General features: G+C 36.6%; 1 protein-coding gene across 4 annotated transcripts in view; it reads right to left on the reverse strand.

Annotated features, from left to right (window-relative positions):
* LOC132116047 (brefeldin A-inhibited guanine nucleotide-exchange protein 1-like) overlaps positions 1–12,397 on the reverse strand; it is a 78,512-nt gene that overhangs the window by 24,034 nt on the left and 42,081 nt on the right. For all 4 annotated transcript variants that reach the window (XM_059524594.1, XM_059524596.1, XM_059524595.1 and 1 more), the window contains 13 exons: positions 9,817–10,051; positions 9,408–9,507; positions 9,178–9,317; positions 8,499–8,607; positions 6,691–6,892; positions 4,614–4,725; positions 3,852–4,057; positions 3,661–3,745; positions 3,256–3,421; positions 2,246–2,397; positions 2,045–2,173; positions 1,409–1,567; positions 1,155–1,299 (listed from right to left, as the gene is read on the reverse strand). In XM_059524594.1, coding sequence (XP_059380577.1) covers positions 1,155–1,299; positions 1,409–1,567; positions 2,045–2,173; positions 2,246–2,397; positions 3,256–3,421; positions 3,661–3,745; positions 3,852–4,057; positions 4,614–4,725; positions 6,691–6,892; positions 8,499–8,607; positions 9,178–9,317; positions 9,408–9,507; positions 9,817–10,051 — 1,940 coding nt within the window. The remainder of the gene's footprint in view (positions 1–1,154; positions 1,300–1,408; positions 1,568–2,044; positions 2,174–2,245; positions 2,398–3,255; positions 3,422–3,660; positions 3,746–3,851; positions 4,058–4,613; positions 4,726–6,690; positions 6,893–8,498; positions 8,608–9,177; positions 9,318–9,407; positions 9,508–9,816; positions 10,052–12,397) is intronic.

Below are 12,397 nucleotides of genomic sequence, written 5' to 3' on the forward strand. Positions count from 1 at the left end.
TTATATTTTAAACACAGTATTATGTTTTTGCTCAATTTTGCAGAGAAAATATTATCTTTAAAGCCACAGCAGATTTTTTGCACGTCTCCGAGCAAAACAGCGGAGTTTAGTTTCTGAATGAATCTACGTTTTGAACGAATCATGTGAACCAATGACTCCAAAACTCATTCATCAAGAGAGCCGTTTACTTAATTCCTGAATGAATCAGCGGTTTGAACGAATCAAATGTCTCGTAATGTCTTAAAGACATTAACCCGCCACCTGATGGCAAATTTAGTTTCTTATTTAGTGTATCATTTCATAAAAATAATTAATAACAATAAAAATAAAAACATTTAAATGGATATTTCACCCAAAAAAAATGTTATTCTGTCATCATTTACTCACCCTTATGTCATTTCAAACCTTTCTTTTGTGGAGTATAAAAGAATATATTTTGAAGACTGCTGGTAACAAAGCTGTTTTGGTTTGATACAATGATTTTTCATTGTATGAACAAAAAAATACTGAGATGTTTCTCAAATTATCTTCTTTTATGTTCCATAGACGGTTGTAGCCTAAATGTTTATGTGTAATACATTTTATCTTGAAGTTGAATCAAACTAAATATTTATTTCTAAAGCTTCAATTTGTAATGTCTACTTGATACTTTCTCATTTAACACAACAATAGCTTTAAATAAACTTTTACGGGTATTTTCACAGTCAAATTTATTTTGCAATTAAATAGATCAATTAATCGACACATGACTGACTGCCCTACTTTTTATATATTCAATATTTTTAAATTTGGTTTTAATTACTTTTTTTTTTTATCTTACTTTAAAAACCAAACATAAACTACGTTTTTAAAATGTAATAACATTAAACATATAATGAACTTACATTCAAAATTATGCAAAAAAAAATGCTGCTGGTGAGTAAAATTCCATAATTCTATTAATTCTATTCTATAATCATAATTCTAATAAAAAGCCTTCTTTGTTTTTTAAATTTGGACTTTTTTAAAATAAATCTAATCTTAAAATCATTTAACTATTGCTATGCTGCATCCTTTGTGCATCTCATATGTGTTATCACTTATAGGTCAATAATAACAAACATTTTCACTGTAACAGACCAAACTGCTGCCCATGTGAAGTGTGACTGACTGACCCAAGCCCAGGTACTCGTCAGACGTCTGTTCCTTGGTGCTGGTGATGAAGCCTTCCTTACCCCGTACGGTTCCTGATATGTACCGAGCCTTCACTCCTGTCCCAATGAGCTGGGCCAACTCCAGCTGACTAATGCACTTCAGGATCTGCAGCACACATAGACAGAATAATAACACCATAACAATATCTATCTGCCAATCACATTGCATAGGAAACATGCAGGCCTGTCAAAGAGCTGGGTTTGGCAGAGCTCACCTCATGCCAAGAGTTTCCTAAATAATTTCCATCTGTGTGAGCCACTGTGATGAGAGTCTTGATGGTGTCGATGTTCTTCTGCTTCATCTCGGTGATGCCCGAGCTGGCTGTCAGCAATGTGAAGCGGGCCAGAGCCTGTACGTATGCATCTCGCTCCAACTGAAACAAACCAACACAGAACAAAAACTTTCTTTGGACTGAAATCGACTGAAAAGCTTTCTCATGGAAAGCTTTCATGACTTTTTGAAGTTTTGGGTCCTTTTTGAAGCTTTACATCTCTATTCACTGTTACTCTATGGAAAAGAGGAGCATACACATTCTTCAGAATATCTACTTTAGTGTTCCACAGAAGAAAGTCATAGAGGTTTGGAATGACAAAGTGTCATTTTTGGGTGAACTGTTACTTTAAGCTAGGGCTGCCAACCAATTAATTGTGATTAATCACATTCAAGATAAAAGTTTGTTTACATACTATATATGTATGTATTATGTTTATATAATTACACATATGTATATATTTTGTTCGTATGTGTATATATATATTTAGACAGACTGAATAGCAATGCAAACAAATACTTGGCTTTTCTCAGCTTCAGCAAATGACCTCTTCACGGTTAATGCAATGTGTGAAATTACCTGAATGCTGAAGATGCATGCTATCCTGATAGCACAGCGGATTCCCTCCAGGCACAGAGAGGCCACCTCAGTGTCATCACAGTCCTGCAGACCCACGCTGAACGCAGCCAGGAAGGGTGTCCATGCCAGCTAGGAGAGATCAAGATGGGATGAGTATTTGTGTCCACACAGAATGTATGTGTATGCACATGCACAAAATACCTTAAACATTGGTCTGACGTGCTCAAGGTGGGTGGCACTGGTGAAGGGGGCCTGAACATGGCTTACGGCCTCCATCAGAGCCTTGGCCGTCTTTGCCATCTGCTCCATCTCAACATTATACAGAAGCCTCCTCTGCTTTTCACTGGCCACACCTGATCCAGAGACAGTAGCAAAACACGCCATCAGTTACCACAAATCACACCTCAAAATATCAGAATACTTCCAGAACATACATGTTTATTTGTCCACTTGGAAGTCCAATGGCTTGCCTTTTAATAATAATAATGATAATCAAAAAGTACGATTTTTTTAGTTTTTTAATAAATATAAAAAAAATTATTTATAAATATTTTAATAAATTAGTACTGTTATTATTATTATTATTATATGTATATATAAAATATTTTTATTTTAATATCATCATTAATAACACTTTAAAATAATAATAAAGTAATATTTTTAGTATTTTAATAAATAAATACTATTTTTATTATTACGTGTGTATATATACACTATTCGTTTTCATCATTTTCAACACTTTCAAACAATAAAGTAATATTTTTTGCATTTTATAAAATTTGTACTATTATTATTAAGTGTATACATAAAAAATATATTTTGTATTTAATATTATCATCTTTAATAACAATTCTTCTTATTATTAATTAAATGCATTGTTTTTCTAATAAAATAAAAAATAAAAGATGTAATCTGATATCATCACTGTTAACAAAAATCATTAATGACTAAAAATATTTGTTATTAACAAATGTTATTTATTAACAATTGCAAAATACTGGACTACTTTGTTCGGTCAACCACAGCATTCTATTGTAAAATACTTCAGAATAAAATCATTTATACTTAAATCGATAATTAGTGGGAAAATACACAGTCTTGTTCAATCATAAATGCTAAATTAAGGATTGACTTGACAAATAGCAAAAAGAAAAAAAAGAAAAAAATTCAAAAGAGTCCATTTGATGTTTGTCTGTTCGTCAAATACTCACTTTGTTTATTCGACTTTAGAGTTAACTCCTTAGTCTCCTTCATGGATATTTTTTTCCCTGCGATTTCATCATAAATGGCTGAGAGATACTCCTCCGGTAAATCTTTACTGTCATTGATACCACGGTTCATCTTGATGTATTGCTCCTTCGTCATTTTATTCTTCACCTGCGCCACGATAAAGGAAACCACAGATCAGTAGCATTCTTCCTCTTGTTTTCTGTCGTGTTTCAGCAACATCCATCACTCTAGAGTTAGCTATTCTGCTCACATATCAAGACTGCATGCCAAACAGTCGTTTCCATCTCCGACGTTCACATTAACATTCATAGACTAGGGAATGAAAAGAAAATACATTCTACATTCGCTGTAGATTTCAGTGAACAATCAGTGCTCGGGGAACTAACCTGCGGACTGTGTAGATCTGTAGTCAACATGATGATTGAATACGCCAGGACGTACGCGGTGTCAGCGCTGGCAAACAGTGTTTGCCTAAGGAGAGAAAGATAAGAGTCAAACAGCGACCGAGTTCAGTGTTTGCGGCATAATTAGCGACGTAGGTTAATCGGTTGCAACAGCAGGCGACGGCTGCGCTTACCCTTGCTTGCATTCTAAATATCTAGCAGCAAATTTCTCCATCAGTCGATCGATTTTCTGGGCCTCTCCAGGCAGACGGAAACCCTCAAGGAACATGCGCAGCGCTGGCACGAAGTCTTTGCCCTGGAAGTCCATTTGGTCGACGTAGGCATACATAACCTCTTTATTGATGCGATCGTTGTCTCCGAGAAACTCTCCTACCTGGATCTGTAAGGGTGGAAACAGAAGAACCAATGAGTCAGATATCGATTGTGTAGGTAGAAAAATATAAAGCAGAAAAACATGTTTCATAACTCAATGCATGCTCAATGCTACAGACACTGCAGATTGAAGAAATCCTTGAGCATCATTGAAATTCAATGTCTATTGAAGTATTCCACACACATCTCGTCATTCAGGAGGCTGAGGGCTGTTCTGCTGAAGAGCCCTAATTTTAGGTCAGATATAAGGAGCTCTCTTTACCCATTGCTGCTGGAGTCCTGTTTTGTGTTTCGAGTTTTGAGGCCTGATGAATGAGCGACTGAGTTGCCGATTCATCACACTGAAGGATCAAATCATTGTGGAAGTTTGGCAACACTTTGCTTGAGTGTCTTGATATTTTTGTTTTGCTTTGTTTTTCAGAAATGTTTCAGAAAAGCTGCATATGCAGAGTTTTATTATAGTGCACTGCCGTATTGTTCAAATTCAATATTCCGTATTGTTCATGGAAGAATTAAACTAAAAATATTGTATATTGTAGGCAAACAATAGTTGTATGTCTTACAGAGTCAAGCCTCTCCTCTTGATGTAAGAACTGGGCGATATCTTCGGGCGTGGTTCCCAGCATGCCTTGCTCCTGCAGGTACTGAATGCCCCTCTTTGGTTTTTTGTTGAATCTGTGCATAATGGTAAATAGAACAGCAACATTTTTAGATTCAGCTTTTTTTTTTTTTTTAGTATGAAGATGAAGTGTTCATTCGATACTGATTTTGCCCTCAGGTTAATGGTGTTTGTACCAATGTCATCAAAGATTTTCATGTCTTTTTTCTTCAGTCAAAAAGAAATTAAGGTTTTTAAAAGGAAAGTATTCCAGGATTTTTCTCCAAATAGTAGAATTCAATGGGGACCAACGGATTGAAGGTCTAGTGTCAATGCCGCTTTAAAGTACTCTACACGGTTCCAGCCGAGGAATAAGGGTCTTTATCTAGTGAAACGAAATTTTTAAAAATAAAAAAATAAAACCTGTAGAAGACGGACCTTCCTAGTGTTTACAAAGCAAATGTGTAAAGAAAGTCAAACACCTTTTACAAAAATACTTTTTGAACCGAAGTACACACACGAAGAAATAACCATGCGTGACCTTTCTAACATGATTATATATTTATAAAACATACTGGTATAATGAGACTGAAATGGTTTCCCCAGAAGGAAAAGCAGAGTGTAGGTGCTACACATAGACAGGAACAGCACAAACCTTGACATTCTTCATGCATTCTACTCTTTGGATTTTGACTACTGAATAGGCCTCATTGACATGTAAATGTGTAATTTAAATGTGAGTCTTGTTTTTTTAAATGTAAGATGCATTGAACCGACACGTGAAAGATGCAGAACTTGGGACAAAGTTGGCTTGTTTGAATAAAGAGTCAAACTAATGGGTCAATACATTGCATAATTTTGGGATGGGACTACCTGTTTGTTTGACCGATGGCAGATGGAGAGTGTTTTACAATTCTAATTGTACTTAATAATGGCACAGAACTTACACACTTCACATTTAAGATAGGTCAAGAGTATCCAAACCATTTCCTGAAAAGAGTCAACTTGCTGTAGAGAGCTAAACTCAGGTCCAAGACTGGACACCCCAGGAATGCGTAAACTTAGCAACTTTCCATATAAATGTCTATTTAGAGATGCACCGATTGAAATTTTCTTGGCTGATTCCGATTTCTTTGTTAGTGTGATCTGCCGATACCGATTTTTGCCAATTCAGATTTTTTTTTAACTATAATTGACAGCATATACAAACAAAAATCTACTTTTCTTCAGAGCAAAGTTTTATTTTCATAAAAAAACACAAGTAAAAAGTCAGTAATAAAATAAGAACAAATAAAAAAAATAGCAAACAAAAGCACAAATAAATGCTATAGAATAAAGAGAGCTATGAAACTAAGTTTTTCAGGTTAAGTAAGTTTTTATTCAGGTAAGAAAAACTACAAAAATTTATCAAAGCAAAATTCTTATCAAATTTATTATCTGTAGTCTTCATTGTAAAAATTAAATACAAATGAATGCTTACCAATTTAAGTTATAAAACGTGGTCAGTAAAGAGCGTAAAGTGATTTTCTTTTTCTTTTGTTCTTTGATTAACATGACAAACAACATCAGGAATATTGGACAGCGGTCCCTTTATTAGTTTATTCATGGACCTAATATACTGTTACACAATATGCGTTCTCTTTCTCAACTATTTAATGTTCCAAAACTGACAGTGTTTAACTGAATACCCGTCAAGACTGAGGCTTGTGCGATCCACTAATAAAGATCAGGGGTGGTGTAAGCGCTTTTGGTGTAAGCGCGAAACCTGAGGTAATGACTGAAATAATGTGGAGTTCAAGCACTATTTAACCAGAGCTAATGAGACGTGTTTGTGATCGTCGGAGCATGACTGACGTTATTGCCTGTGTTGCTGGTAACAAAATGGATCTGCTCGAATTCGTAAAGAAATGAGACTGATCGGCCGATTCCTATCCCTGGCCGATCGATCAGTGCATCTCTATGTCTATTGATAGTGATTTTGTCAAACCATGGTATAGTGCACAGACTGATTTCATGCATTTGATTCCAACAGAATGGCTTACAGATCAATGCCTTGCTCTATGATCTCCTTCTGTTGTTTGAGGACCTCAAATTGCTCAGGGTTGTCCGTCCCAGACATCTGAGTGCTGTAGCTCCCGATGCCCGATGAGGCGGTGGAGTCCAAAGAGTTTATGCTGCCGTAACGGTTAATTGTTTCCGGATGCTTCGACTCATTATTCTCCTGTTCTGAAGGCTTTTCTTGGCCTGATTGAGAAAGAAGGGAATGAAATTCAGATGCAATTTCAGAGAAAGATGAAGTAGTGACAAGCTCAGTTTGTAAAACACCATGAGCCCCTACAGGCTAGGAAGTAGAGAAGACATGATTCATTGGGCTCCTGGTTGGCTGTTGGTGCATCGAGTCTCAGCTCTCTATTTGAGTTTCCCAACACAACAGTTCTCTAATAAAGTCCTTGGCCTCTGCTGACTCGTATCACGAAAACAACACGATGGGGACTGAAGAAAGAGCAGGTGACCTTAATACACAATGTAACAGATCTGAAGTTGGTGCAAGCAAGACAAACAGGTGGTTTGGGTATGTGGAAGCCATGGTTACATGTTTTGGGATCTTATTTCACACTGGAAACACTGTAAAAGATTTAGCGGGTAGCTAATGCAGTAACACAAGCTGTCAGGTCCCTTCCTCCTCTCATAATTTCCTCTCTCGGAAATATCACAGGAGCCAGTAGCAGCTGGAAAATACTTACCTGTTCGTATTAATTTATCTGCTCAATATACAAAAGCTAATATGGCTACAATACAAAAAACTAGTTTACGCACCACAGGCTAATGCAATCAATTCTAATGTCACTACAAACTGCCATTACCTGCTCTCCCTTTGATGTGCATTCGTTAAGAGAAAAGAACAAAAATGATTGGCTAGCATGATGAGAATTCAAGAACCTGAAAGCTTTGATCAATTATCCAAAACAAACATAATGCACCTGAATAGTTACCCAGATGAGTATGCTACTATCCAAATTTGGCCGATCAGGACATAAAGCCTTTATATATATATAAGAGTAGCTATTTAGTCTAGATGAAAGGCTACATCCATTTCTTTATTTGAAATTGTAAACATACAGTTTTTTTTCCACTAAAATACCACATCTAAGAATAAAACATAACATTTTTAGATTTAAGGTGTTCGCTAATGTGATTGTGAGCCTGTAGCAATATGCTTCCAATAGTTCAACTTGTCATTTAAAAATAAGCTAGAATCTCTGGCTTATGATTGGCTGATAACTGAAAATCTGTGGTGGGCTTGAGGCAACAGAGAAATTTCCCTTTGGGCTTCAGAGCCTCTTCTCCTCCAGCCCAACATAGCCAAGTTTGATTAGACCTAAATCCCCTCCGCTCCGAAGAGCCAGGGTCTCTACCCTGGCGCATTTTCCCAGCTCATTCGAGAAGCTTGGTTTTGCAGTGTTCAGGAAGTCTGCAGACTGCCTCCCTGATGTCAGGGTGATGAATAACAGCCTCAGGCTTGTTTGATTAAGATGAAAGGCCTGTGTAGCCATCACGGTGAATAAAATTTCCTGCCTGTCTTTGAGGCACAGGACTCCTAGTGCGCTGTCCTCAAAAGCAACTGTTCATCCATTTGGTTCTGCACTAGCCAGAAGCCTCTGGAATGCAGCTTAAATGCACTCAGAGGACACTCATTTAGAAAAGCCATGGCCATGACCTGGAAATAATTAATGCAACTGCTTGGATCCAAGGCATATCAGGGTACAGTGGGGCTAAATAAGTTTCTGCAGGTATTATACAGGTTGAGGAACTAGTACTGATGTTTTGTTATTTTGACTGTTTGCTTTACCGAGACTTGTCTGGGAATTGGGGTTGACATATTGGTCTTTGCTCCACTCCACCATACACTTGAGAATGGACACCAGACACTCCAGTCCTTTCTTCCTTAGAGTCAGCTCCTGAGGGACAACATGACCTGGGATCACTATCACGCTTTTAAAAGAATAGTTCTTATAATGTTAAAACCTGTTCCATATAAAACATTTTAAGAAAAAAAAAGACACTTGAAGATTTAAACTACAAAAAGAACAACAGCATCGTAAAAGTAGTTCATACAAGATTCCTTTGCCATATGTTCGTTTTAAACATCTAGAAACAATTGCATAAATATTTACAAATATATACAGAATAGACAGTGCTGGGTACTAATTGATTACATGTAATCTGGATTAGGTAATCAGATTAAAAATATTAAGTACTTCTAGTTAGATTACATTACATTTTAAAATACTCATATTCAAATTACAGTTACGTTTTTATGGATTACATATTATCCACGTGTCTTTACTGCCACGTTTGATTAATTTAATGTGTCCTTGTTTGAGTGCCACTGCACACAATTTGATATTATATGGGAAAGAGCACTTCAAATGTATTTCTATGAGCTCATGAACATAATAAGGGAATAAGGGTGTGTAAGTGATGACAATTTCTACATCAACCAATCCGTTTAAGGACAGTGTGTTTACCTGAAGTGGGGTTGTACCCAGTTCATGGCCTCCTCGTCCTTGTGCAATCTTTGAGAGGTCATTCACCAGCCTCTCGAAAATATTAGCAGCATTCAGGTCACAATCATAATTAACATAGATATCTACCACACTCTGAGCATCTGTGAGAGTAGAAATAACATAGAATAACTTATAGAAACACTCTCTTATATATATTAAAGTGAGATAGAGGTAAAGGAAAGCTTTCATACCAGCACATATTCTAGTGAGGGTTTGAATGACCATCCACTTGTGGTCATACGAGCTTGTGGACGTTTCCAGAATATAAAGAAAAATCTCTTTGAAAAACACCTGAGGAGAGAAAAAAATAAATTGTCAAGTTTTTTACCTCATTCAAATTAATAACCAACAAAACAGTAATGATGTTTCAACAATATATGGGGTTGCCAAGATAGACAATACTACACAATAAATCATAACGCACTCATCTGGTATGAGACACACACACACAAAGAGACCGAATGAGGCAGAATGACAAGCTTTCATCTTAAACCACAGCTTAAATAAATCCACACTGTCAGCTAGACGCTCCACAGACTGACGCCATCAGAGCAAGATGCGCAAACACATCGTGATTCGGGGGGAACTGAGTTCAGGCACCTCGATTTGCATCTTGAGATGTGTCTTGAAGTTAGACAGGAGGGTGAGGAAGATGGACAGCGACAGGTCGAACACCTCAGGGACAGAGGAGACGCCATTTTTAGACAGCGCTACGCACAGGTACTGCTTGATGGCGTTGATGAACATCTCGTTGGTTTTGAAGATGGGCCCAGCGTTCTGCAGGATGGACAGGAGAAGCTGCAGCGAGAGGACCTTGGACCGCAGCTCATGGGATCTGGAGGAAGTTGAGGAATCTTAGGTGAATAAAACAATATATTTAATACTCATTCCATATAAAATACCCATGCCAAGGCCAAATTAAACTCAGTAAAGAAGAATCAGTTAACTTTTCCCTTACTGGGGTGAAAACTGACATGGCCAAAGAAGATCTATATATATATATATATAAAAAAAAAATCTAAAATACTGAGAATTTAAAATCAATAGTTTCTGCTGGTGGCAGGACCTCTGATGATGTGCTTATTAAATGTACATTAAATGTACAATAATTTAATAATCCAAAATGTAAGAAAAGAATAAAGATTTCAGTGTCACTCCAACAACAGCACTGTTAACTAAAACCATCGAATTCAAAAATACAATAAAATCTTAGAAATTGGCAACACTGTAATAATTGAGAAAAGTTTTAATAAAATGAAAATTAATTGAAGCTTTATAGAAAAACAAAAAAAGACAATAGTAATTACAAAAGCACATTAAACTAAACTAAATAAAAAAAAAATCTGAAAACTGAAAAATAAAGGCTAAATGTAAAAAAAATCTAATTCAATAATAGCATATAATTCAGGGTCTCCCATACATTCATTAATTTGTGGCGGCCCGCCACAATATCAAGGCTGACCGCCATGGATTGATTCAGATTTTTAAACTATTTAATATGGGTACAATTGTATTGTATTGTAGAGCTGGGCGCTGCTTGCTCCCTCCCTCTCACAAACTGACAACGGAGGCACGCACGATTAGCCCCTCCTCTTCGAACACGATCTGAATCAAAACATGAATCAATCCGGAGTTGAATGGTTAGTAATGAACACTGTTGCTCAACATAACTCTGAGAAGTTAGTCTATGTTAAGCGCTGTCGCGTTTCCATTACAGATTCGCGCAAAACTTTTGTGTTTTTTTTTTTCTAAATATCGATAAACAACTATTGCAAAATGACGGCATTTCCATTAACCGATGTTATGTGACTAAAACGTCATTTTTTCCCTCTCGCGATCAGTCATTCCAAAAATCATGGCAACGGACGTTGGTAGGTTTATATATATCACAGCCACCAGACTAGACATTATATTATTGTTATCTCCAGATTCAGGTTGGTGTGTGTTAGTTTATGTCTCCAGGTTTGTGTGTGTGTGTGTGTGTGTCTGAGTCTGTGTGTGTGAGTGTGTTTGTGAGTCTTTTTGAATGTTTGAGTGTGTAAGCCTGTGTTTGAGTGTGTCAGTAAGTTTGTGAGTTTGAGTGTGTGTGTGTGTGTGTGTCCATCTCCAGGTCCAGGTTTGTGTGTGTGTGTGTGTGTGAGTAAAATTTGCAACAAGAAGTCTGTGGAGCAGTCATAGCATAGAAAGTGTAGCAATGGCATAGCAATGTAGCAATAGCAATGTCTTTAAAGGGATAGTTCACCCAAAAATGAAAATTCTATCATTGTTTACTCACCCTCAAGTTGTTCCAAACCTGTCAAACAGATCAAACAGATCTCGGTCCCCACTGACTACCATAGTATATATTTTTTCCTACTATGGAAGTCAATGGGGACCGAGATCTGTTTGATTCTGTCATTCTTCCAAATATCTTCCTTTGTGTTCAACAGAACAAAGAAACTCATACAGGTTTGGAACAACTTGAGGGTGAGTAAACGATGATAGAATTTTCATTTTTGGGTGAATTATCCCTTTAAGGTATCTGACACTAAGTGTTGGCAATGGAAATGTGTACTTGTCACTAAAAATATATGATATATATATATATATATATATATTTAACTTAATCCCTCAAACCCCCCCCCCCCGGTCCCCAAACACCACACCACACCATTGCAAATAGAATCTAATTCTGTGGGAAACACTGTAAATAATATTAAAATAACACTGGATGATGGTTTTCCACTGATGCAACAAATGCAACAACTACACACTTTCATTAAAATATCTCATCTGAATGAATTCAATTATTAAGTATTAAATTCAATATTAATATAATAATTCTCAAAACTTTGCAGCAACAGAATCCAAAGGCATTTTACAGAAACAGCTCCAAATTCTCTATTAACTGTAATTTTCTGGGTAGTTGTCAGGGCACTTAATGTGCTATAGACAGTTGCTAGGTGGCTTCTTAAAGATCCTTCAATGAACTGATGTCCTCTAATTCAATCATAAAAAAAGTATGAAAAACTCTCCTCAGCAAACTCCATGATCTGAGGCATCATTCATGTTCCTAACCTCCATCAATGATTAGTGCCTTAGTACGCACCACTGTAAAATACAGTCCTGATGTAAATCAAGAGGGGTCAACAGGTCTCAGTCCATTTGATTTGACAAAGAGTGATCAATAACACTGAAACTA

The sequence above is a fragment of the Carassius carassius genome, chromosome 35 (assembly GCF_963082965.1).
Source record: "Carassius carassius chromosome 35, fCarCar2.1, whole genome shotgun sequence".
Lineage (NCBI taxonomy): Eukaryota > Metazoa > Chordata > Actinopteri > Cypriniformes > Cyprinidae > Carassius > Carassius carassius.